We start from the raw sequence: 27288 nt of genomic DNA on the forward strand, positions 1-27288 counted from the left end.
ACAGGAATCAGCAAGGGATACCCACATAACCTGAAAGTGTTGCTGTGCAATGCCAGGTCAATGATTCATAAGACCACTGCCATCCACGACCTGATTGTGGATGGAGGATTTGACCTGGCATGTGTGACAGAGACCTGGTTGGATGAAGCAGATGGGCCTGTCCTTGCCGTTGCTTGCCCACCAGGTTTCTCTTACGCACAGCAACCCAGGTCATGTGGACGGGGAGGGGGGGTTGCAGTGATTTTTAGGAAGTCATTAGTCTGCACCAGGCATCCTATTGGGAAGACCCAGTTTTCTGAGTGCATGTTCTGGAAGTTGGGCAATAGGGGCAGTACAGGATTCCTACTGGTGTACCGACCTCCCCGCTGCACCAAGGATTCCCTGCCCGAGCTGCTTCAGGTCGTGGCGGATATGCTCCTAGAGACACCTAGTTTGGTTGTCCTAGGGGACTTTAACATCCATGCCGAAACGACCTTACAAGGGGCCGCTCGGGACTTCATGGAAAGCATGGCCTCCATGGGGCTGTCCCTGAATAAGTTTGGCCCAACTCATAGCCGCGGACATGTCTTAGACTTGGTGTTTACCTCTATGGATGTTGGTGATCTGACACTAAGTAAAAGTGAAACAAAAGAAGTGCCATGGTCAGATCACTTCCTGGTGCAACTGGACTTCTCCGCGACCCTTCCCCTCTGCAGGGAGGTGGGACCGATTCGGATGGTCCGCCCCCGCCACTTAATGGATCCAGTTGGCTTCCAGAGAGTGGTAGGGGATGTTTTATCCCAAGTTGATGGCCTTTCAGCTGATTCCCTGGTGGCCCGCTGGAATGCGGAGTTAACCAGGGCTATTGACCGTCTGGCTCTGAAGCGCCCTCTCCGATTGCATGGAGCCCGGACAGCCCTGTGGTTTTCCCGGGGCTGAGGGCGATGAAACAATCGTTGAGATGGCTAGAGCGCCAGTGGCGGAAAACTCATTCTGAATCAGACCGGACACGGGTTAGAGCTCAACGTTCTGTCTAGTCAAGTTGAGTGGGATCAATTCTAATCTGTTACCTCCGAGGATGTGGACAGGCTGCTTAGACAAGTGAAACCAACCACCTGTCTCCTGGATCCTTGCCCATCCTGGCTTATAAAAGTTAGCCGGGAAGGACTGGACGATGGGCTTCGTGGGGTGGTGAATGCTTCCCTCCGTGAGGGAGCCTTCCCAGACCGGCTGAAAGAGGCGGTCATTAAACCGCTTCTTAAAAAAACATCTTCAGACCCAGCCAATATGGCCAACTATCGCCCAGTCTCAAATCCACCATTCTTGGGCAAGGTGATTGAGCGGGTGATTGCTGAACAACTCCAGGCACGCCTGGAAGAAGCGGACCATTTGGATCCCTTCCAGTCGGGATTCAGGCCTCATCATGGGACTGAAACTGCCTTGGTCGCACTGGTTGATGATCTCTGTCAGGCTAGGGACAAAGGTGAGAGCTGTTTCCTAGTTCTGCTGGATCTCTCAGCGGCCTTTGACACCATCAACCATAACATCCTTCTGGACCGTCTAGAGGGGCTGGGAGCTGGGGGCACTGTTATACAGTGGTTCTGCTCCTTCCTCCTGGGCCGTGTTCAGAAAGTGGTGGTGGGGGATGAGTGTTCAGACCCCTGGGCTCTCACTTGTGGGGTGCCTCAGGGTTCTGTCCTCTCCCCCATGCTTTTCAACATTTACATGCAGCCGCTGGGAGAGATCATCAGGGGGTTTGGACTGGGTGTTCATCAGTATGCAGATGACACCCAGCTCTACCTCTCCTTTAAATCAGAACCAGTGAAGGCAATGAAGGTCCTGTCTGAGTGCCTGGAGGAGGCTGGAGGATGGATGGCAGTTAACAGATTGAGGTTGAATCCTGACAAGACAGAAGTACTGTTTTTGGGGGACAGGGGGTGGGTGGGTGTGGGGGATTCCCTGGTCCTGAATGGGGTAACTGTGCCCCTGGAGGACCAGGTGCGCAGCCTGTGAGTCATTCTGGACTCACAGCTGTCCATGGAAGCACAGGTTAAATCCGTGTCCAGGGCAGCTGTGTACCAGCTCCATCTGGTACGTAGGCTGAGACCCTATCTGCCTGCAGACTGTCTCGCCAGAGTGGTGCATGCTCTGGTTATCTCCCGCTTGGACTACTGCAATGCGCTCTACGTGGGGCTACCTTTGAAGGTGACCCGGAAACTGCAATTAATCCAGAATGCGGCAGCTAGACTGGTGACTGGGAGTGACCGCCGGGACCACATAACACCGGTTCTGAGAGATCTGCACTGGCTCCCAGTACGTTTCTGAGCACGATTCAAAGTATTTGTGCTGACCTTTAAAGTCCTTAACGGCCTCGGTCCTGTATACCTGAAGGAGCGTCTCCACCCCCATTGTTCAGCCCGGACACTGAGATCCAGCGCCGAGGGCCTTCTGGCGGTTCCCTCATTGCAAGAAGCCAAGCTACAGGGAACCAGGCAGAGTGCCTTCTCAGTAGTGGCACCCGCCCTGTGGAACGCCCTCCCATCAGATGTCAAAGAGATAAACAATTACCTGACATTCAGAAGACATCTTAAGGCAGCCCTGTTCAGGGAAGTTTTTAATATGTAACGCTGTACTGTTTTTAACACTTGACTGGGAGCCGACCAGAGTGGCTGGGGAAACTCAGCCAGATGGGCGGGGTATGAATAATGAATAATAATAATAATAATAATAATAATAATAATAATTCCAATGTAAGTTCGCAAACTGGAACACTTGGAACACTTGCAGTGTTTAGGTTCCAAATTGTCTGAGTACCAAGGCGTTTGAGAACCGAGGTAGCACTGTAAAACATTCGTTTCTTTTCCTTCATTTTTTCTTTTCTCCCCCTTTTTCTAAAAAATAGCACCTTATATGTAAAAAAACCAAAAAATGCCCACAAGGAAAAACAATCCACGACATTCTCCTTCGCACTGTGTAAAAAATTAGAACATTTAACTCCTATATTTCTGTTTTAATATTCCTACCTTGTTCACTGAGCTTATTGGTGATGATCTTGTTTGTTTTCTTTCTTTTCTTTTCTTTCTTTCTTTGTTACAATTTATTTATATATGTACAGCTTTTTCGCCCAATGGCCGAAATGGCATGCATATTTATTTATTTATTTATTTAAATAGATAGAAATAAAAATATGTAGCCCACCACTGAGACCATTCCATTGTAACTATCCAACCTCCCAAAATTTCAACACCTCTTGCGATGGTTTGCCCCCTTTCCGTTTTAACAGTACAAATTCTCCAAATAACCTTCCATATCTCCTCAAAATCATTTCTCCTTATTCTTTTATATCTTGTCATTCAAAGGGTTTTCCTGGCCTTATTTATCATCTCTCAATTGTAACAGAGTTTTGCTAAAGTGGTATTCCGGAGGATGGAATGTGTGTGGACTGCTCACAAAAAAATAATTTTTTGGGGGGGGGCTGGTCTTGTTGAGGGGTAAATAGTTATTTATTACTTGATATATTGCATTCATCAAACTTTGCAATATATGAGTGACTCAAAAATGACAAACATCCATACTGCTGAAGATGGTTGTTTTATTTTGTACCTAGATGTTATTCTTGAAAATATATTAAAATTATGCAGGAATAAATAAACAAACACATGAACCATTACACAGAAGCAGCCTCTGAAATCCGCACTTCTCTGAATTTTGGAGTGTAGTTTTCCTGTGAGGTAACGTAGAAAAAATCATCTGCTAGGCTCAGCTGTGCATAAAATGGAAAGTGTTAGTCAAAATAACGGTTTTATTTTAAGGAATGAATATTATATGCAGCTGCAGGAAAGAGAGCCAAAAGTCCGTTCACTCTTTTCTATCTTTCTGTAGTTTCCCTTTTCTTTCTTTCTTTCTTTCTTTCTTTCTTTCTTTCCCTTTTTCTTTTTTTCCCTTTTTCTTTTTTCAGGTATCTCCCTTTCTTGTTTTTTCTTCTTTCTGACTCCGTTCTTTTTCAGATAAGTAGCTATATGATAGACTAAGTAGCATATACTTTGTAATGGGCATGTGTTTTCGTGTATCTACGAACAGGTATCAATAAATAAGTCAATTAAGAACAAAAAATCATTCTGTTAGGGACAATTGCACTGCAAGAATATCATTATAAGGCAAAATTCCATAGAAACGTGTGCCTCGAGAGATGCATTTTCAGGAGAACTTTTTTTTAAAGATTGGAAATTGGTGTGGCGATGTGGAGAATCGAATGTGGAAAACGTGAAAGCGAGAGAAACCTAAACTGACGGCTCTGCCCACTCCTAAACTAGACGTAGCCTGGTTTTCTAAATGGGATCAAGGCAACAGGCCAGGATAAACTGTTGTCCGGTTTGTCTCCTGTTGTAAACAAAATTTGCCCTTTTTGCCTTATGGGGTATCCAAGAGCCCATATAGAGTCCTTATGTAGGTTCTCCATCTGTTGGAGAAAATAACAGAGGCCAACCAGAGAATATTGAGAAGCAAAGCAGCTAGTAAGCCTGATCTTTATTGAACTGTTGCAACAGGGTGCTCCCCTCACAGGCAGGAAAGGAGGAGGAACCCAGAACCCAGGTGTGTCCGCCCTTAAATAGACATTTTAAATTCCCTGCCCTGGAGCTCAAGACCACCCCCCACAAACATCATACAGTGGTACCTCTGGATGCGAACGGGATCCGTTCCGGAGCCCTGTTCACATCCAGAAGCAAACGCAACCCACGTCCACACGTCTGCGTGTGCATGGGTCGCAATTTGCCTCTTCTGCGCATGCGCATGACGTCATTTTGACCGCGTGTGCGCGAGTGGCGAAACCTGGAAGTAACGCGCTCCGTTACTTCTGGATTGCCGCAGTGTGCAACCAGAAAATACTTATCCCAAGGCTACTTCAACCCGAGGTATGACTGTACCTACATTGCAGAAAAGGTGGTCTACAACAGAAATTTGAAGGTTGTTGTTTTTCCTGTCTGTCAGGTTATCTGATAATGCCTTATCTGATTGCCTTTTCTGGTAGTCTGGCCATTCCTTTGAGATGGCGATTACCCAATTCCTGAGACAACGGGGAGGTTCCCTCACCCGCTCCCTCCTTGCAGAGAAAACATTTGGTCAGTTTGGGAGTCAAAATGGTTTCAGGTCGGTCTTCCTGTGCTGATCTGTGTACGTGCTTGGTTGGTACATTTATGAACATTTATTATATATATAAGACCTTAAATTTTATTATTGCACTCCCTTCCTCCGTTCCCCGACCTTCTCTCTCTCTCTCTCTCTCTCCTGCGCAGGGTGCTGGTGCCCCGATGGGCTGGTCCTGGACAGCAGCCAGCAGTGTGTGCGCCCCCGAGAGTGCCCCTGCCAGGTGGAGGGCATCCGCTACTGGCCCGGCCAGCTGGTTAAGGTGAATTGTCGCATCTGCACTTGCCAGGACGGTCAGATGAAGCGCTGCCGGCAGAACCCGGAGTGCACAGGTGGGCAGGGCCCCTCTCTCCGCATTGCTAGATGCCCCAGGAGGTGCCCCCGACAATCCGGGGGTCCCCCAGGCTCAAACCTGTGGGAACATTGAGGATAGTAGGAGAGGATATAGTGATTAAATATTATCCTTCCTCACTCATGCTAGCGAGCTAGTAGCAGAGCACATTCCCTTGTACACTGCAGGAAGCAAGTTGATGGATTTGTCAGAACCATTTGAGTTAAGCAATCCAGACTGGCTTGTCCAGATTGGATTGTTCCTGGTAAATTTCCCCTTTAGTTCCCTCTAAAAAGCAATAATGACACAACTGTCTTCTTTTCAAAGTAAAGATAATGTTTACTTACATTCAGTTCACAGTTTGGCCCCGAAGGCAGGCTTTATCTTGTAGTTACAGTTACAGTGGTACCTTGGTTCTCAAACTTAATCTGTTACGGAAGTCCGTTCCAAAACCAAAGCGTTCCGAAACCAAGGTGCACTTTCCCATAGAAAGGAATGTAAAACGATTTAATCCGTTCCAGACTTTTAAAGTCAACCTCTAAAACAGCAATTTCACATGAATTTTGCTACCTAACGAGACCATTGATCCATAAAATGAAAGCAATAATCAATGTACTGTACTATAAAATAAATAAGACAGTATTGTAGATGATTTTTTTAAATAATCTTACCTGCTCTGATGATAGTCATTGTTTGGACGGGGGGCTTTTATCCATTTCCACAGTCACACAATAAATCAATCAGTCAGTAGCTGAAGAGGGTTCTACATAGTCACAAAAACAAATTAATTGAAAAACCTTAAAAACAAAAACACAAAATAAATAGCAAAAATGAAAGCGCCAAACTTAATCAGTTCCGCAAGTCTATGTGACTTCTGAAATTTTCAAAAACCAAGCTGCAGCTTCTGATTGGTGCAGACACCCATAGCCAACAGCTGCATCGGATGTCTGGCTTCCAAAAAATGTTCAAAAACTGGAAGACTTACTTCCAGGTATTTGGAGTTTGAGAACCAAGGTACCACTGTACTGAGAAAAGTGTGGGTTCATCCTCTGCGAGGAATGAGCCCATGTACTGCTGGCTGAGAGCCAGCAGACAGCAAAAGGCATCAAGAAAGTCAAAAGAGGAGTGAGAGGAAGATGGCTGCATGACCAGCCCTTTTATGGGGTCTGCCAGGGTCACGCCCACCTACCTGGTCACATGCAGGGGGAGGATGCTCCAGACCAGGTGTGACAGGAAGTCCTCCTGGCTGGAGCAACATCCCCTGTGTGTCCACTCTGGGCAAACAGGAAATGTTGTACTTGACTGCTTCAGAGATGTTACATCCCACAAAACCTTCTTGGGGGGGGGGGGCACACCGTGTTCCACCCACAAGGCCAGCCTGCCCAGGAGACGCACTGAAGCAGCCATCTGGGGCAGCGGAATCCTGTGGGGCAGCACCCCACAGGTGGCCCACTTGGCCCTGCCACCGCCATTGAGCTTGTCCAAAATACTTGGGCTCTTGCGATGAGCGAGGGCGGGAGACAACTTTAATCGGCAATCGTTCTATATATTATAATAATTGTAATTCAGCAACATCTGGGGAGACAAGTGGGGAGCTGCAGGTGTGCAGATGTGCCGGCCAGTGTCCCTCTCCTTATTGGTAACGCTTCTTCCCCGCTTTCCCCTGCCTTGCCAGTGAATTGCGGCTGGTCCTCCTGGTCGCCCTGGGGCGAGTGCCTGGGTCCCTGTGGGGTGCAGAGCATCCAGTGGTCTTTCCGCAGCCCCAACAACCCCAGCAAGCACGGCAACGGCCGCCAGTGCCGAGGCATCTACCGCAAAGCCCGCAGGTGAGCCACAAAGAACCAGCCAGTGCTTGGAGGCCCTACAAGCTGCCCCTTTTTCACTAGAGGGTGAAGCTGAAAACTTTTCTCTCCCGCAATGGAGGGTTTATCCTCCCTCAATGGTTCGTCATGTTTTTGCGGTATTTCTTATGTGGTTTTTAAAGATGTTATTGCTGTGAGCCTCATATATATATATATATAGAGAGAGAGAGAGATGGTGGTATATAAATATATTTCATAAATAAAGCAGAATGACTTCAATCCTAAAAAAAATTCGGCCCTCATGGCCCTTCACTTCATCTAATCTGGTCCTCTTTGAAAAAAGTTTGGACATCACAAATCTGTCATTCTCCTTGGAGAACATTTCTAATCCATGATCTCTCTCTCTTGCCTGCCTGCCATGGTTTCTGCCTGAATCGGCTGCAGTCAACCAGTAAAAGCCAAACAAAGAAAAAACTGATTTGTCTGCTCTTTCTTGTGCGGGGGGGGGGGGGGAGGTTGCCTGGCTGCCTTTCCCCACTTACATGGGGGGCCCTGGTAGGAATCCAGCAGCCATGATCTCCTGCAGCCCCTCCCTCCACCTTTGCAGGTGTCAGACGGATCCATGCGAAGAGTGCGAGCACCACGGCCGGGCGCATGCCATTGGCGACCGCTGGCGCTCGGGGCAGTGCCAGGTGTGCCAATGCCTGCCCAACCTGACCGTCCAGTGCTCCCAGTATTGCCCCTACAGCACAGTGGCCTGCCCTGAGGTGAGTCTGGCACGTTCCCTCCTCTTCCTGTGCTCCAGGGTGCAAGGGTGCCTCTGAGCATGCGCCGACTTCCTCACTGATTCGCATTCCTCTGTCCTTCAGGGCCGAGTCCTGGTCGAGGGCCGAGGAGACGCCTGCTGCTACTGTGTGGAGGCAGGTGAGCCCCCCAGGGTGGCAGGGAAAGGGGGCAGAGACCCTGCACCTCTCCTCCCACCCCACATCGGACAGACTCTGCAATTTCAGTTTTCTCCCCAGGCCTGTGCGTTTATATACACTGGGATTGTGAATTATTTGCTGCACCAAATGAGGAATAGGTTTTAGAACTCTAGATGCAGGATTCACAGCTCAAGAACCCCTGACAGATGGATAGCCAACCTCTGCTTAAAAGCCTCCGATGAATCACAGAATCCTAGAATTGCAGGGTTGGGAGGGCTCCCCAGCGGTCATCTAGTCCAACCCCCTGCAACTCAGGAATCACAACTAAGTAGGTCAACCCCCTGCAATGCTCCAATTGCCGCTAATCATGGGGGACGACCCCTGTTTCCTTATCTTGCCCCGTGGGAATCTTATTCCTTGTTTTTTGAACTTTGGGGACGCTATGTTCAAATCTTACAATTCCCAAATATTTCGTAGCATCCTGGAATTGTAGTGCTGGAAGGCAGCCCTGTTTAGGGAAGTTTTTAATGTCTGATGTTTTATTGCTTTTTTATTTTTATTACAGTCTTTTTCCATCTATAAGACGCCCCCATGTATAAGACGCCCACTATTTTTGGGGACTCCGGTTTAAGAAAATGGGGGGAGATGGCCCCAATATATAAGACAGCCCCTAATTTTTGACATTATTTTTTAGGGGGAAAACCTAGTCTTATACACGAAAAAATATGGTAATACAGTGGACGCTCGGGTTTGCGAACGTGATCCGTGCGGGAAGTTTGCAACCCACAGTGGCAAGTCTGCGTACGCGCAGGTTGAGATTCAACACTTCTGCGCATGCACAACCACCCAAACCCAGAAGTAACCCCTTCCGGTACTTCCAGGTTTCGGCGGTCCGTAACACAAAAAAACACAACCTGAAACGACTGTAACCTGAGGTATGACTGTATTCTGCTGGGAGCCACCCAGAGTGGCTGGGCAGGGTATAAATATTATTATTATTATTATTATTATTATTATTAATAATAATTCTCCAACCCCCTACAATGCAGCACTCACAGGAGTATTGAGGTAACAAGCAGATTAAACAGAATTCCCCAGCTCAAAACCCTAGTTACCCCCAGGGTCTCGTGTTTGGTGGTGGCCCAGTGCGTGACCCCAGGATCTGCCCCACCCCTCCTGTTTCCTTCCTCTGCAGGTGAGAACCGGACGGCTCTGCCAACTGTGCCAGCCTTGGGACCCACCGTGGCCAGCCCGGCTGCCTTGACCACAGCCTTGCCCTTCAACACCTTCCCAGTGCCCCCTCTCGGAGGTGAGACTCTGTGCGCATTGTTCCTTGCACCTGGGTAAATGCAGGCCTATGACTTGGGGCTTCTCGTCTGCAGCAACCAAGAGAGCCCCCTTCCGGGATGGAGGTTGTCCCAGAAAGGGTTGCTCCTCCCACTTGCTTGGTGGGCAGGGCTCTATATGCAAACAAGCTCCGTCACCTCGGACAGAGCACAGTGAATATGCCTCTGCCTGGTGTCAAGAGGCAGGGAGTCCCAAAGTTCGGGTCCGGCCACACTTTATCACAGAAAATTGTTGTCTTTTAAAATCTGTTTCTATTTTATTTATGATATTATTGTTTGAATACGTGTTGTATTTATGGATCATTTTATTGTTTTATTCTCTCTGTGCCCAGCTTTTTGGAGAGTTGTTGTTTTTCACGATCAAGTGGTGTGTAAATTTTATGAAACAAGAGAGAGAAAGGGAGGGAGGGAGGGAGGGAGGGAGGAAAGAAGGGAGGGAGGGAGGGAGAAAGGGAAAGCTGGAGCAGCTGATGAGCTCATCCAGAAAGGCTTTTCCAATCAAAGTGGACCCTTAAAAGAGATGTGATCAGTGTTGGAAACTGAGATATGGGAGCTAAATGGCACCTTTAGGTTATGGGCACCACAACGGAATGTCTAAGTGCGCTTTTTAAATAACAATAATACAATGCTGGAAATGAATGAACAGCAGCTAAAATATTATCTTCATTTTTCACATGGTCTAGTTCTTCCCCTGCCCACCCCCCTAATATTCTTAAGGGGGTCTCTTCCTCAGAGAGTAGCTGGAAGTGGGGAGGCAGAGAAAGGTCCTCCTTTCCTTCTGCTCTGCAGTTTCAATCTGAAATCTTAGGCTCCCAGAGCTCAGAAACTCCACACACTAATGAAATTCCCTGGCGCAAAATGCGCCTAGAATGACGGGAGTTTCGAATGCTGGGTGTGATGTGTTTCCACGATGCCAGGCGCTCTCCTGACCCTCCCCCCACCTCCCTTCTGTGCCACCCCCCAGACCTGTGCTACGGCCCTCTGGGCATTGCCTCTCTGCCAGATGCCAGCTTCACGGCTTCCTCGCAGCAGCCAGAGAACCCGGCGCCCGCCGCCCGCCTCAACCGCGTCCTGCCCAGCGCTGACCTCCAGGGCTGGGCTCCCCCCGCAGACGTCTATCCTGAGCTGCTCTCCCGGCCCCCCTTCCTGCATGTGGATCTGGGGGAACCCAGGAACCTGACAGGTGGGTGCTCCCCTTGCTCTGGAAGGAATCTCGCAGGAGAGCCGGCTGAGGTTGCGTGGGGGCTGTGCCAGATTTACGTACAGGGGAACCTTGAGTTGCGGACGTAATCCGTCCTGGAGGCACATCCGCAACTCGAAGCGTTCGCATCCAGAAGTGCCATGTCTGCGCATGCATGCAGCGTGGTTTAGTGCTTTGCGCATGTGCAAGCAGCGAAACCTGGAAGCAACCCGTTCTGGTACTTCTGGGTTGCCGCCGGACGCAAGACAAAAACACACAACCTGAAGTGGACGCAACATGTGGTATGACTGTATAAGCTAAACAAGCTATAGTTTAGGGTCCCACTCTCTTGGGGTCCCAAAAAAAATTAAGGAAAGAAAACTGGATGTACATTTCCAAACTATAAGATAACAAACAAATAAAATAAAGCGTACATCCAGCAACAGTGTTTGTGTGTTGTGTAGGCTCCTATGATGTAAGTCCTGGGCCCCGCCTGCTAGCCTGCTCCCTCAAATATCCCTGGTTTGCTCCTTTCTATATATAGGGTGCCTACATTCTGCTATTTATAATTATTAGTACTTTGCATCGTATATTTACACCTGTTATTATTTCATGTTATAGGAAGTTTCTAGAGACTAGACGATGAGTCTTTGTAAATTGTGTTTCTAAAGGAACTTTTGTTCTTGCCAAATGCCAATGTGTTTGCATTACTAAGTTTGTTATGAATAAAAAATCCTTTTAAATTAGAGCTTAATATGTAATTATTTCGCTATTAATATACTTCTTCTTAATTGTATTTCAGTTCAACAATTAGCCTGCTCCCTCAAATATCGCCGGTTTGCTCCTTTCTATGTATTGGGTGCCTACATTCTGCATGGACTGGTTGCATGGGGGCATGCAGCATGCGGCTGCAGCCTGCAGCCCAGCCCAGCCCAGTTGAATGTAGGTCAAGCTGTTGCACCTGTTTTCTAATATCAAAGAGTGCATGTAGATTGATGATCAGGTAGCGTAGACTAAGGGTATGAGTCTTATGCCTACTGACTGATTTCATGTAATACATAATTTATTTATTTTGATACCATTATAAAATTGCCTTTCCTCAGGGGTGGTGGTGCAGGGGGCCGGATCCTCTGATGCCTACGTGACCAGCTTCTTCCTGCGGTTCAGCCTGGACGGCATGAGGTGGCACGACTACCAAGAGGCCTCTTCCACGGGCACCGTGCCTGCCCTAAAGGTGCGAGGCCCACATGGTCTATCTCATTTGTTTATTCTCCAAGGAACTCAAGGTGGCGCCCACGGTCACTTCTCTCCCTCCTCATTTACTCCCCCAACAACAGCCCTGCAAGGTAGGCTGGGCTGAGAGGCAGCCACTCGGCCCAGTGATCTTCATGGCCAAGTGGAGATTTGAACCCTGGTCTCTAACCCGGTCCTAGTCCGGTGCTCTAACCCCTGGCTCAAGAGAGTGGAGTGGGGGGAACGAAGTCCCTACAGCACTGCAGGGCTAGGATCATGGGCAGCTTTTGCCAACATGGTGCCCTCCAGATGTTTTGGGAGGCAGCTGCCGTCAGCCCCAGTCAGCGCACTCTGGCAGGAGTTGTAGTTCAGAATGCCTGGAGGGCACCAGGTTGGCAAAGGATGCCTTCGGGACTCTGTGCGTCTGTATCTAAGACTGTTGATCTTATGGGTTTAGTTGAGTAACAGCTGTAGGACATCTGTATTGCATAGAATCATGGAAGGGACCCAAGAGTCATCTAGTCCAACCCGCTGCAATTTAGGAATCCCGGCTTAAGCAGCCACTTAAGCTCTGCTTATAAGCTTGTAAGGAAGGAGCGTCTACCACCTTTCAATGAAGAAAGAGAAAGATAAAGACATGGTGCCTAGGGAACAAGTTGCACCTTAATACCAGCAAGACAAAGGAGATGGTGTTGGACTTTCGGAGGAAGAGAGGAGAACTAGCCCCGCTGTGTGGAGAGAGTCTCTTCTTTTCAATTCCTAGGAGTTTATCTCAGTCAAGACCTTACTTGGAAAATAAACACAACCCAGGTGGTTAAGAAAGCCCCACAGAGACTCCATCTCCCCAGAGTATTGCGGAAGTACGATGTCAATCAACATCTGATGATCTCCTCCTAATGGTCCACAATAGAAAGTGTCCTTTCCTACTGCATCACGGTGTGGGACGCTGGTTTGACATCATCTGATAGGAGGTGCCTACAGAGGGTGGTGGATACAGCACAAGATATTATGGGCTGTCCGGTGAATCCGCTGGTGAGGAAAATTCTCAGGGATGATTATTCACGCCCTGGCCGGCACCTTCTTGATCTCCTGCCCTCGGGCAGAAGATATAGAAGCAAGAATAGTCGCACCAAGAGGGTAAAGAACAGCTTCTATCCGTTAGGCTGCTGAATGAAAAGATAACAGGGCAACTGACTTTTGGGTTTGGTGGGTAAACGAGGGGAATTAAGGCAAAGAGAGCTGAGTGGGGGGTGCTCGTGTAATCTCACTGTATACAAGTTGTACAAGTGACAATAAAGTATTTCAATTTCAATTTCAAAAGAAAGAGAAGGAAGGAAGGAAGGAAGAGAAAGTGATGCTGATAAGAGATGTGTTTAAATATAGCCAGGGTAGTGAGGTCCTCAGACCATGTCTTAAAAGATGGTTTCTTGATGACGAGGTTCTTTGTAACATTGGTATTAATACCGTACTTTATTGAAAAGTTTTTAATTATAAAGAAATAAAGTGATACAAAGAAAAAGAGATGGTATATCATTCAATAGGTGCTTTGTAACATTGAATGAGTTCTGAAAATGGGGCCTTCAGTCTCTTCCCCTCCCTCTAGCTCTTCCAAGGGAACTCGGACGACTCGACACCCGTGGTCAGGACCTTCCAGCGCATGGTGCGCGCCCGGCATGTCCGGATCCTTCCCCGCGACTTCCACAACGGGATCTTCCTCCGCGTGGAGCTGCTGGGCTGTGAGAAAGGTAGGATTGGTGAGGCGTATTGGTAGTGGGTGACTAATAATAATAGTAATAATAGTAATAATAGTAATAATAATAATAATAATAATAATAATAATAATAATAATAATAATAATAAATTATTTCTACCCTGCCCATCTGGCTGGGTCTCCCCAGCCACTCTGGGTGGCTTCCAACAGAAGGTTAAAAATACATTAAAACATCAGTCGTTAAAAACTTCTCTAAACAGGGCTGCCTTCAGATGTCTTCTAAAAGTCAGATTGTTGTTTGTTTCCTTGACATCTGGTGGAAAGGCGCCACCACCGAGAAGGCCCTCTGCCCGGTTCCCTGTAGCTTCACTTCTCGCAGGGAGGGAACCACCAGAAGGCCCTCGGAGCTGGACCTCAGCGTCTGGGCAGAATGATGGGGGTGGAGACGCTCCTTCAGGTATACTGGGCCGAGGCTGCTTATGGCTTTAAAGGTGAGCACCAACACTTGGCATTGTGCTCGGAAACGTACCGGGAGCCAATGTAGGTCTTTCAAGACCAGTGTTATGTGGTCTCAGCGGCCGCTCCCAGTCACCAGTCTAGCTGCCGCATTCTGGATTAGTTGTAGTTTCCGGGTCACCTTCAGAGGTAGCCCCATGCAGGAGGTAACTAGAGCATGCACCCCCAAACTCTGCCCTTCAGATATTTTGGGACTGCAGTTCCCATCATCCCTTACCACTGGTCCTGTTAGCTCGGGATGATGGGAGCTGTAGTCCCAAAACATCTGGAGGGCTGAGATTGAGGATGCCTGAACTAGAACACGCACCACCCTGGTGATTGGGCGTTGCTGTTCCTTCTGTCTAAACCCTCAAACTTCCCCACCCTCCTTGCCCCCTTTCAGTGTCCCCAGAGCCTCCCGGGACCCCAACGGTGCCACCCACTGCCAGGCCTTGCTGGACCGGGGAGTTCCAGTGCCAGAACGGGCGCTGCGTTCCCGCCGGGCCCCATGGGGCCATTTGCGACGGATTCAACGACTGCGGGGACTTCTCGGATGAGAGGCACTGCGGTGAGTAGCGGGCAGAGACCCCTTAAGAAGCACGTAAAACCAAGCAATCCGTCAAATATATTGCATGCAGTTCTGGTCGCCTCCGCTCAAAAAGGAGATTGCAGAATAGGAAAAGGTTCAGACTTTGGTATTCTTTCGTAATATGGCACCCCATGTGAGGCCAAAATCTGGTGCCCCCAAATGGCCCTTCTCTCTCTCTCTCTCTCTCTCTCTTTGCATTTTAATATTTTTAATAAGTTCTATATAACAAGTTTAAATTCAAACATATCATTCACCTCCTCATTTAGGAGTCTCTGAATCCCTTGACTTCCCTCTGCCCTTCCATGGTTACCATTATCAATCTTTCTTTTCATCTGCTTATCGTATTTTGTCTAGTTTGTTTTAAGAACAGTAATCCATTTTTCCACAGTTTTGCATGATCAGAAGCATTACTCAAATCCTGCCAAAGTGTTTAGTTGTTTACGGTGTTCTCTTAAATACATTATAATCCCACCTCCCCCATTTCTTCTTAAAATCAAGCAGATTCCAAGTTTCAAAGATAATGTCGCTTCCTTCCTGCTAGTCTCTGCCAACTTCTGACAGCGGTCAGTTCAGTCGGTCAGCCTAAACTTTCCCTCACCCTTCGTGAGTTGCAGAAAGAAATGTTTCCCTTTCTTACAGGCTTGGTTCCTGGGGTACGTTTTAGCAGGCTAGGTTACTTTTCTACACAGAGTTGGGGTTCGTAATAAATTCTGTTCGATCCTTCCTTCACCGGATCTGTGCCGTGGGTTCCCTTGGCAGGAGTCGGCCCCTCTCCAGAGCCCTCCATCCCAGGGGGCTGCTTGCCCTCCCAGTTCCGCTGCGCCACGTCGGGGGTCTGCGTCCAAGCATCCCAGAGGTGCGATGGGGTCACCGACTGCCCAGATGCCGACGATGAGGTCGGCTGTGTGCCCGAAAGCAGAGCGCCCTCGGCTGGGACCAGCAGGTAATGCATGGCGGGGGGGAGTCTCCTTTAGAGCCTGTCCCCCAGCCTGGTATATGGGCTGTGGGTTTGGTGAGATAGCTCAGTCAGTGGATTCTTCATCTCAGGGCTGTGGGTTCAAGCCCCGTGTCAGGCAAAATATTCCCGCATTGCAGGAGGTTGGGTTAGTTGACCCTGATGAGATGTTTCCAAGGGAACGGGGGCAATTCGCAGGCCCCCAGCTGGCTCCAGCCCACTGGCGGGTAGCAGGGCTAACTCCGGTCCCCAGAACAGCATCAAACAATGACCCGCAGCTTCAGAACTCTTCAGAAGCTGGAGCACGCTCTAATCAGCAGAGTAATTAACGCTTCACGATGGAAGATGTTATGTACTGAGTTGAATAGGATCCAGAATGCAGCAGTCTGATTGGTCCGCAGGAGCCATCCAATCCAATTCCAGGTGGAAGTGAATCCGCAACCTGATTGGCCTACAGGAGAAGCCCAGAATTAGCCAATCACGTGGGGCCCATTGTGTAAATAATGTATATAAAGCAGACATTTCAGGAGAACTTCCATTCCTCACTAGTATAAGCTGAATAAAGAGCATGAAATCTACACTGGACTCCGAGTATATTTCAGAAGGGCGGACAGAGGCATATGTAAAGCATATTTACAAACAGTTTATTCAGCATAGATCAAGACAAAGAAAACATGTCTGCTCTCCTTCATGTCTAAGAGCAGGAAGAACACTAAGCAAAAGCAATGCACAAACGGAAGTTCCCAGCAAGCTGTGCTGGAATGTAAACAGACATGTGACACACAACAACCCACATATCTGGTCCTCTTAGGGTGGAATGGAACATCAATATCCTAACAGCGATTGTACGATTCTACAGAGCTAAATTGTGGAACTCTCTGCTGCAGGAAGCAGCGATGGCTGCTAACCTGGATGGCTTTAAAAGAGGATTAGGCAAATTCGTGGAGGAGGAGAGGCCTGGCAAAGGCAGCAAGACAGGATGGCCCAGCTCTGCTTCCACAGTCACAGGCAAAACAAAATTTTAAAAAATTCCTTCCAGTAGCACCTTAGACACCAACTAAGTTTGTTATTGGTATGAACTTTTGTGTGCATGCACTCGAAAGCTTATACCAATAACAAATTTAGTTGGCCTCTAAGGTGCTACTGGAAGGATTTTTTTTATTTTGTTTCAACTACGGCAGACCAACACGGCTACCTACCTGTAAACAGGCAGAGGCAGCAATTCTTCTGAGTACCACTTCCTGGAAGCCAGAGGAGGCAAGCGGGCTCTTGCACTCGGAGTTTCCCATAAGCACATGATTAGGCAGGCTTGACTAAGCAACTGACCCTAGAGAGACGTTCCTCCACCAACGATTGCAGATTGAGAGCTTTTGTGGGGAACCCCTTAGCAAAAGTCCTTGCAATATTTATTTCAGCTCCTGGACCTCCGAAAAACAGCCACCAAAGCCTTCTGTGCCCCACGCAACTCAGGTGAGAGCGCCAAGGGGAATCGAGGCAGGATGGATGGGAGGGCGTTGCTGAGGACTCAAGTTTCCAGGAGGGAGGGAGCCAAGGACAAGTGGTTCAAATGACTTTCGTAATATGAGCAGCTGGTCTGGGGCTGCTTACCCTTTTCTTTCCTTTCCTTTCCTTTCCCCTTTCCCTCCCCCCCCTTTTTTTTAAACTTCCATATTCATTCATCTCTTTATCTTTCATTCACTTGGACAACATTTCTTTTCTTTTTTAAAAAAATAATTTTCATTGGTTTTACATATAATCACATTACGTAACATCACACCCTCTTGTTTTATTTCTTTGGCTCAACTGAGCCTCACGGCTTCCCTCCCTCCCGTCTGACGGTCCACAAAATTAAACTTTGCATCTTTACATTTTGCTTCGCTTCCTATCCTTGTTATACCATCACCTCAAATATTACGGTATGTTACTCAACCTGCATAGGTAGCAATTTCACCTTACAGATCTTCGGATACCCCAGCTAATGGTGTTAATTGCTTCCAGTTTTCTTTCAAATATAATATAAATTTGTTCCAGTCCTTTTGGAATTCCTGGTCTCGCTGGTTCTTCCCATCAGTTCCGCCAGTTCTGCAAAGTCCATCACCTCCACCTGCCACTCTGCTAACTCCTGTTGTTTCCATCTCTGGGCTAACAAAACTCTTGCCGCAGTTGTTGCATATAAGAACAGTTTTTTATCTCGTCTCGGTATCTCTCGGTTACCCTTTTCCAGCCTTCCTCTCAGGGCTGTGGTGCAGTTAAAACCAGGGAGCCAAGTAGCACCACTGTCAACTCCCTGGAAGAAGGAAGGACAATTTCCGTTTATCCAAACTGGCTAGCGGAAGGTGGCTTTCTTTTCTCTCCATCCTTGCAGGTGTCCCCCAGCGGATGGCCACTTCCTGAAGGGCTCACCTTCCCCCAGCCAGGTAAAGCGCATCTCTTCCCAGACGGGGGGGGGGGAGAGGGGGGGCTTGGTCCCAGCCCTCTCCCAGATCTGCACCCGTCACCTTTCATTCCTCCATGTTGATGGGATAGCCCAGTGGGTAGAGCACGAGACTGCATTTTAAATTGCATTTTAACCTGTATTTTAAATTGGTTTTTATTATGTTTTTACTGTAATTTTACTGGTGTTAGCCGCCCTGAACCCGGCTCTGGCTGGGGAGGGTGGGGTATAAAATAAAATTTATTATTATTTATTTAATAATAATAAAAACATCTGTGGCAGTGAAGGTTTGTGCGGGTTTGGAAAGTGGTTGTACGTAAATACACCATAAATTTCCTCTGTCCTGTTTCCGTTGATCAGAAGGTGTGAAAATATTTCGCATGCAGTATTCGCTGCTGAATTTTACCGTTGTCTCCTCTAGCGGGTCGTGCAAGCTGCTGTCATGGGCAATGGTTTTTGTTTACTTATGGGATAGGGTTAGGGGGCACTGGGGAAGAGTTCGTGGTACTGAGCGGGTAGGAACTCCAAAACTTTTGGGAACCTTGGATACAGCAGAACTAACACTGGCCTACCTCGAGAGGCTGTTGTGCCGATTTCTAAGCTGACGCGTGTTGCGATGTGCCCTGAGATCCATGGGCAAAGGGCGGCATATTAGTGTAATAACATAAAAATAAAACTGGCTTTGCAAATCCACGGATGCGAAGCTGGGGGCACCTCTAACCCTTTGGATTTGTGCACCCTCTCGACGCAGGTTCCTGCAGCGAAGCCCTCGGTCTGGAAGATGGCCGAATCCACCAGCAGCAGCTGAGCGCCTCGTCCTACCAGGACGGGAACCCACCAGACGCCGGGCGCCTCAACATTGTGCCCAACATGTACGTTTGGGGGTCCAATTCAGCTTCCTGGAGTCAGGGACAGATGGGGATGCTCAGAGAGCATTGGGGTGAGGGTACCATAGGGGTTTGCATTGCAGAAGGAAGGAAGGGACCAGACAATTTGATGGTGATCAAAGAAAGTGCATAGTTAATCCCTGGAACTCCCTGCTGCAGGAGAAAGGGACGACCACCCACTTGGATGGGTTTATGATTTTTTAAAAAAATAATTTCTATTTTCAATGCAAAGTTACAACAAAAATTACAAACATAAAATCCTAAAAAAATGAACAAACCAACAAAAACAAAACAAAACAAACAGAAAACAAAAAAGGAAAAAAACCACACCTGCAAAAAAGAAGTCATGCCATCATACTAATCTTTACATACATATACACATATTGACTTCCTTCTTCTGTTTTGAGACCTCAAGAAATTTAATCTTTCTGAATTGTTGTATTTAATGTAAATTACTTCTATCTTTACACCTTTCGCACCGCTTTTTAATTTCTTAATTTTTTTTAATTTTTAATTTCTTTAACCCTGCAAAGCTTCATTTGTTACATACTGATATACTTACTCCGGAACAATGTTTTTTCATATATTCTTTAACACAATCCCATTCTTTTGCTAATTTTTGGTCCGATTGTCCCCTTAAGAATGCTGTGAATCTTGCCAAATTTATATATTCACAAAGTTTAATTTGCCATTCTTTTATTGATGGGATTTTCCCCCCTTTCCAGTTTTTTGCTATGAGCATCCTGGCAGCTGTTGTTGCATAGAGGAATATTTACACCTTTCGCACCGCTTTTTAATTTCTTTAACCCTGCAAAGCTTCATTTGTTACATACTGATATACTTACTCCGGAACAATGTTTTTTCATATATTCTTTAACACAATCCCATTCTTTTGCTAATTTTTGGTCCGATTGTCCCCTTAAGAATGCTGTGAATCTTGCCAAATTTATATATTCACAAAGTTTAATTTGCCATTCTTTTATTGATGGGATTTTCCCCCCTTTCCAGTTTTTTGCTATGAGCATCCTGGCAGCTGTTGTTGCATAGAGGAATATTTTCCTTTGATTGCCAGGAACATCTTTTGTAATTATACCTAAAAGGAATGCCTCCGGTTTTTTACTAAAAGATATTTTAAACATTTTTTTATTATTTCTTCATATATTTCATTCCAAAATTGTTTAATAGGTCGGCATTCCCACCACATGTGAAACATTGTTCCTATTTCTTTCAATATGATTATTGTCATTTATTATTCCTATTTATTAAATTGGTAGGCTGCCCTTCAGCTGTAGACGTCAGGGCATAAAAATACAAGATGAAAACCACAAAATATGTTAAATCCTCTTTAAAAGGGGATTAGACAAATTCCTGGAGGAGGAGGAGAGGGCTGAGCAACTTGTGACTATTAATGTTAAAAAAAAAAAAGGGTTATGGAAAAATTTCTGTGTTGCCCCCCCCTTCTTCTGATGCCCTAGGCAGCTGCTTATTTTGCTGAATGGTTAATAGGCCAAAGCTTGATGCTTCTCCTTCCCCTGACCCCCACCAGGCAGAACATGGCCCCCGGGTGGAGCCCGGGCCCCTCGGACCCTGACCCCTATTTCCAGGTGGACTTCCTTCAGCCCACGTTCCTCACTGCCGTGGTCACGCAAGGTGGGGGGCCCTCCAGGGGCTACGTCTCCCGTTACCGCCTGGTCTACAGCGACGACGGGGTCAACTTCCGGGATTACGCCCGATCTGGATACGGCCCTAGCACTTCCCTGCAGGCCCAGGTACCACCTCTGCCCATGCCCTTCATCCTGCCTGGCACGGGGTCCTCCTGAGCAGGTGCTGAGGACAGGCTCCCCCACTTCCCAGGAGATCTCTCTGGGCTCCCAAAAGAAGGCAGAGCTGCTCAGTGGGTTGGCGTGGGGAGAGATCCCCAAGGCCCATCTAGTCCACCCCTCCTGCAGTGCAGGAATCACACCTAAAGCACCCCCCCCTGACAGATGACCTGCTTACTAAGCACTCATCCTGCTCAGCTAGCACCAAGAAGACGTGGGAATCAGATTATATCCTACTCTGCTTTATCTTCTGCTCTGTTTACGAAGCAGTTGTGTTATTTGCATTTATCAATCTATTTATTGCCTCCACCCTTCCCTCAATATTTGAAAACAACTTACAGTCACTGAAAATACAGTGGGTCCGAAGACATATAGCTATGGTGCTAATATCACAGAATGGTAGAGCTGTAGAGCTGGAAGGTACCCACAGTGTCATCTAGTCCAGTCCCCCAAAAACACTAAAAGAGGATTAAAATTATCAATGCTTTCTAAGCACCCGGGGAGGCTTGTCTAAACAAGAATGCTTTGAGCAGGTGCCTGTTTGATCTCAAGAGGCAGGGAGTTCCAAAGGGCAGGGGCTGCCACACTGAATGACCAAGTCCTAAAAAATGTGGAATGGGGATTATGGGTTGTCAATAGCTGTGCCAATTCTGCCCATCAACGCTTACCTGGAGCAACGCCGAACTCGATGGCACCTAATTTTGAGTTGACATACTTTTAGAAGGCCTTGGCAGAGTTCTACCAAAGCCCTCTAACTCTTTTCCAATAAAAAAAATGGGGGGGGGATAGTCATGCCCCCCCCCCCGTTCTGAGCCTCGCTCTTGCCCTCTGCTGCCCCGGCTTACGCTTCTCAACTTCCCACAGGTCCTGGAGGGCAATTTCAACAGCGCCACGGCAGTGCGCCAGGAGCTGCGCCCGCCCATCTTGGCCCGCATCCTCCGCCTCATGCCCACGGAGTTTCGCGGGAGCCCCTCCTTGCGCATGGAGGTGATCGGCTGCCCCTGGAGTGAGTTTGGGGGGACTGGCGGGGGCACCTGGAGGGTTCTTCTGGGGGAAGGTGGTCGGCGGACGGGGCCTCTCTTCCAGAGTCTATGCCAGCCTCCTGCCCTGGTTCCTGCCAAGGGTGTGCATGGAAGATAGGGGGTAGGGAATAGGGGAAGGCAGAGGCTGGCACAGGGCAAGGTTTTCTCCAGGAAAACCATGCCCCCCCCCCCCCCCGTCTTTGCAATTGAGGCTTTATGGGAAGCTGCTTTGAGCACAGTGGTACAGTGGAACCTCGGTTTTTGAATGTCTCTGTTGACGAACATTTCAGTTTTCGAATGCCGACACCCCGGAAGTAAATGCTTCTGTTTTTGAACGGTTCTGTTCCTGAACGGCTTCCGGGGCACATTTTTCATTTCCCCCCATTGACTTTGCAGCCAGCCCTTTGATCCTCAGTTTTCGAACTTTCCGGAAGCTGAACGGTCTTCTGGAACGGATTACGTTCGGAAACCGAGGTTCCACTGTACCTTGGTTTTCGAACGTCTCCGTTGATGAATGTTTCGGTTTCCGAATGGCGTAAAACCTAGAAGTGCTTCCGTTTTTGAACACACCTCAGAAGCCAAATGTATATGTTATTTTTCTCAACTTCCTCTATTAAATTTGCAGACCGCCCTTTGCGCCTCGGTTTTCGAACGTTTGAGAACTCAAACAGCCTTCTGGAATAGATTATGTTCGAAAACCGAGGTGCCACAATTACTCCATTTGAAGGGGGCACTGCAAAACCTGCAGATTTTCCTGCAAAACTATTACAAAACTTTGGTACGGCTTTGGAGTGAATCGGATGTTGGATTTCCGTGTGTTAACCACGAACCCTGGTTTGATGTATCTATTACTTGGGGGGCCCCCTTGGTTTTGCTGTTTTTGTTTTCACTATTTTTTGCCTTTTTGCTTTGTAGTTTACCTTGTGAGCCGCCCTGCGGTCTTCTGATGATGGGCAGTTTGCCAATCAAACACACAAACAAACAAGCAAACAGATAAAAATAAAACGTTTGGGGGTGCTGCTGCAAAACACGGGGTTTGCACTGCACAACGCTGCCAAGCAGCTGCAAAGCTTTGACACCGGATTGGACCCCAAATTCTGGGGTTTGTAGTTCATGAGGCCGGACTCTCAAGCTTCTCCCCTGCTTCTTTCCAACCCCACAGCTGGTGTGACCTCTACAGACACTGGCACAAGACCCCCTGCCCCAGAGACAGCATCTCCTCCACAGTGGCTCACCAGGCTGCCAAGTGTATCGCAGGAGTCCCAGCGCCCTGGCCGAGCAACTGGTGTCCCAGAATCGCCCCGGATCCGGCCCTCCAAGGAGCATCCCGTCTCGCCTTCCTGGTCCACCTCCTGGCCGTTGGGACCCACTTTGCCCAGACTCGCCACTGGTACCCCTGGCACGACGGTGCTGCCTGCGTCCCAAACCTTTCCGTACCAGCCAGGCCTGCGAACCACGCTGTCTGGTAAGCAGGGCTTCCGGCTCCAAAGGGGGCAGCAAGGGGATGTGTCCGGGGCTGACTTTGCTCAAGGAGCATTTGGAATGCTGTGTAGGGTTCTGGTCGCCTCACCTGAAAGAGGAGATTGTAGAGTTGGAAAAGGTTCAGAGGAGGCCAAACTTGTGGAATATGCAGAAATGGCGAAACTTACTGGGAGAATAAGAAATCAAGATGACAGACTTTTTATGAAAGAATGGGAATGGTTTATTGGTAAACTGTAAACAGATAAAAAACACTGGCAGTATTATTTTAATAAGTGCAGCTACATAAGAGTATATATTTAAAGAAGTAAGTTAAGTAAATTTGGATATGCAGAAAATATTAAAAATAAATTTAAGGAACCGCAGAAAGAGGGGGGAAGGAAGTCAGGTTTTAAAATGTCAAAATGATTGTAAATTCAGTGAAATGTATATATCTGAAAAGTATTTTTTTTAAAATTAAAAATTAAAAAAAGAAAAGAAAAAGTAAAGGCCAACCAAAATCATCAAGGGGATGGAGCAAAAAGTGGCAGTGCTTGAGGCAGGCGCACCAACCCCAGGGGGCTGGGTACCTCAGCCCCCTCAGTATTTGTTTTAAGGGAGCCAGGGCCCCTCAATTTTGAGGGTGCCCTGCGCATGGCACACATGTGTGGAGTCATGCACACAAGACACATCTCCCGTCGCAAGTCCAGGGGCCGGCTCCCCCAGAGCACTCTGCCTCCTCTGTCATGCACAATGTGTGCCAGGGCCCCTCCGTCCTGGGGGGCAACCTGGCCCCTCTGGCTTGAGGATTTTGGTTTGGAGAAAAGGCAACATGACAGGAGTTTGGTAACATTATGCATGGAATGGAGAAAGGGAGAGAGCAAAGATTTCTCCCTCTCTCATAACACAAGAACTCATGGAAGCTGAATGTTGGAAGATTCAGGATTCATCATCACCATCATCACCATTTATTATTTATACTCCGCCCATCTGGCTGGGTTTCCCCAGCCCCTCTGGGCGGCTCCCAAAAGAAAATCAGAAGCACGATAAAGCGTCTAGCATTAAAAACTTCCCTAGACAAGGCTGCCTTCAGATGTCTTCTAAACGTCCGATAGTTGTTTATTTCCTTGACATCTGGTGGGAGGGCGTTCCACAGGGTGGGTGCCACCACCGAGAAGGTCCTCTTCCTGGTTCCCTGTAGCTTCACTTCTCTCAATGAGGGAACCGCCAGAAGGCCCTCGGCGCTGGACCTCAGTGTCCGGGTAGAACGGTGGGGGTGGAGACACTCCTTCAGGTATACTGGGTCATTTAGGGCATTCAAGGTCAGCACTTTTATGGGAGCCTTGAAGTGTTAGGGATAGTAAACCGGGGGGATTTGAGTTTAGACGGGGCCAGAAGTTAAGAGTTCTCTGCCAAGTCTGTACTTCTACTGAAAGGAGACTTGCCTCCAGTCTCAATGATGCGTTTGGGACGCACGGCGGTACAGAAACTGATGGCTAACTGACGGCTGATTCAGGACTTTAAACTGTGCTCTTATATCAAATTTCCTTTTCTGCGTATACTGTAATGTTTTACTTTTGCTATGGCCATTGGCTAATGCGAATAAAGTTTTATCTATCTTTCAAGGTCAGCACCAACACTTTGAATTGTGCTCGGAAATGTACAGATTAAAGAAGTCCTCCTCAGTGCAGCACGTAGTTAAACTGTGGAACTCACTTCCACAAGAGGCAGTGGTGGCCACCAACTGCTGCTTAGGTGGCTTAAAAGAGGACTGAAAGTTGGATTTAAAAGAGGGTTAGACAAATTCACGGAGGAGAGGGCTATTGATGGCTACTAGCCAGGATGGCCGTGTTCTGCCTCCACAGTTGGAGACAGAGATGCTTCTGAATCTCGCTTGCTGGAAGCCATGTGAGGGGAGAGGGCTTGTGTTCGAATCCTGCTGGTTTCCCACAGGCGTCTGGTTGGCCAAAGTGGGCCATTGGCCTGATCTCTCCCTATGTTCTGAAGATGCTAAGAACAGCCCTGTGGCTGGATCCGGCCTGTGGCGCATTTGGTCCAGCTTCCTTCTCTCACCAGGGCCATCCTGGGAAACCCCCAAGCAGGATCCGAGCCCCAGAGCAACTGGAACTAGGTCCCCCTGCCAGCCCCCGATAATGTGCTGTTTTCCTCTGACAGCGCTGACTCGAACTCCCAGCCCTGGGCTTCCCAGAATCCTCTGCACCCAGGGGCAGTTTGCCTGTGAAGTCTTTGGCTGCGTCGAGGCTGCCTTTGTTTGCGATGGCCAAGAAGACTGTCTGGATGGTTCGGACGAGAGGCACTGCGGTGAGCCTTGCTACCTGCCGCTCCCTTTGCCAGGCGGCGAGAAACTCCGGGGATCCAAGGCGCAGACGCAGCTCCGGTTTCCGTGGAACGGAATCCAATGTGGTGCCTTTAATTTGCACATATATCCAACCTGGGATCACAGGTGCTCTGTGGGTGCCAGGGAAGATCTCAAGGGTGCCACTGCACCCACGCACGGAGGCCACATGGGCTTCAGGAACAAGTGTGTCAGGGAATGGTCTGAATCAGAGGATTGGAGAATGCGGAGGGGGCGGGCCGCCATTGGCACAACCCGGGGGGGGGGTGACAAGATGGCCCGCTGCCTCCTCCCAGCTGTAGAGCAGGGGAGGGGACACACGCAGTCAGTGTGGGTGCCGCGCCCGCCCGGCGTCCATACAGGCTGCTGCTTGCATGGTGACCTTACGGACATCTGTAGGGCTGGCGCTCACGTGCGGCGTCTGTGCAGGCTGGCACTCGTGTGGCAACCGTGCCAGCTGCTGCGCGTGCACAGTCCGTACCAGCTGCCACATGTGCGCAGTCTGTACAGACGTCACACATGCATCACCGGGCGGTTCGCCCCACCCCTTGGCACCCTACCTGGGTGATGGAGAGGGTTCCTCCACCACTGGGAGGAGGAGGAAGATCCCCCCCCCCATTTCCAGCAGTTTCAGGAACAGAGAGAGACACAGACACTGAGCAGTTTCAACAGGAGTTGCCTAGTTACGAGATAATGGGAAGAGAGACAGAAGGGAGGGAGCAGTCAGCAGAGGCATCATTAAAGAGTGTGGTGGACCCTCCCTCCCCAAGAACTAGGAGGTCTGTCTGTATTAAAGAACAAAGACTAGAGAGGAGAAGGAACTTTCCTTTGGCGCCCAAGATGGAAAGGGGTGGATTTAGAGTAGTCAGCTGCTCTCCTTGTGGAGAGATGTGGATTTTTGCTTGTAACCAGGTGACTGAATAAAAAGGACTACAAAATATAAACTGCTTGTTAATTCTTGCCAGTGAACTTATGCCTGACAAAGTGGGACTAGGAGCCTGATCTCCCTGGTCCTAGTCTGACGCTCTAACCATTGCACTGCACTCCCCCCCAGGTGGTCCCACTGCTCCTGCCACCCCCGCCGCCACCCTGCTGCCCCCACTGGGCCCTCCCAGCATCTGCTCTGCCAAGCAGTTCACCTGCGGCAGCGGGGAATGCCTGGCTCTGGAGCGGCGCTGCGATCTCCGCCAGGATTGCCAGGATGGGTCCGACGAGGCCAACTGTGGTATGTCAGATTGGGGCAGATAGTCGCTCCCCTCACCCCCCCCCCCATTCTGCACGAGAGCAGGGATGGGCAAATGAGGGCATGGCTCGGCCATACTCTGCCGCCCCTTCCCTGAGGGTTTTTTCCTGGCTGGACTGTGTCCCTGAAGGCGGAGGATGCCTCTCGCTTGCCTGGATGGAAGGTGAGCGGGGAGTCCGTGGCAGAGAGAAGTCAAGCATCAGAGGCAGAAGCTGGTGAAGAGTCACAGGTGTCTCCCCCTCCTGCTGCCACAAGCTCCCCATAACCAAGAGAGGCATGAAAAGGGCAGAGGAGAGTTTGCCGCACTCAGGCACAGTCTCTGATTGCTTGGAAAAAACCCTGGATAGGAGGGGACTTAGGCGGCTCTGGGGAGACAGGG

The 27288-nt window shown here is 48.6% G+C and overlaps 1 protein-coding gene across 1 annotated transcript in view; it reads left to right on the forward strand.

Annotated features, from left to right (window-relative positions):
• LOC307227146 (SCO-spondin-like) overlaps positions 1-27288 on the forward strand; it is a 181490-nt gene that overhangs the window by 67759 nt on the left and 86443 nt on the right. Inside the window, exons 36-53 of the mRNA XM_079996268.1 lie at positions 5274-5456; positions 7131-7281; positions 7865-8024; positions 8127-8181; positions 9376-9489; positions 10491-10709; positions 11810-11940; positions 13543-13684; positions 14549-14713; positions 15494-15677; positions 17105-17159; positions 18055-18106; positions 18875-18995; positions 20557-20779; positions 21695-21836; positions 23015-23317; positions 25486-25632; positions 26721-26891. Coding sequence (XP_079852394.1) covers positions 5274-5456; positions 7131-7281; positions 7865-8024; positions 8127-8181; positions 9376-9489; positions 10491-10709; positions 11810-11940; positions 13543-13684; positions 14549-14713; positions 15494-15677; positions 17105-17159; positions 18055-18106; positions 18875-18995; positions 20557-20779; positions 21695-21836; positions 23015-23317; positions 25486-25632; positions 26721-26891 — 2718 coding nt within the window. The remainder of the gene's footprint in view (positions 1-5273; positions 5457-7130; positions 7282-7864; positions 8025-8126; positions 8182-9375; positions 9490-10490; positions 10710-11809; positions 11941-13542; positions 13685-14548; positions 14714-15493; positions 15678-17104; positions 17160-18054; positions 18107-18874; positions 18996-20556; positions 20780-21694; positions 21837-23014; positions 23318-25485; positions 25633-26720; positions 26892-27288) is intronic.

This window comes from Podarcis cretensis (assembly GCF_951804945.1).
Source record: "Podarcis cretensis genome assembly, chromosome: 12".
Classification (NCBI taxonomy): domain Eukaryota; kingdom Metazoa; phylum Chordata; class Lepidosauria; order Squamata; family Lacertidae; genus Podarcis; species Podarcis cretensis.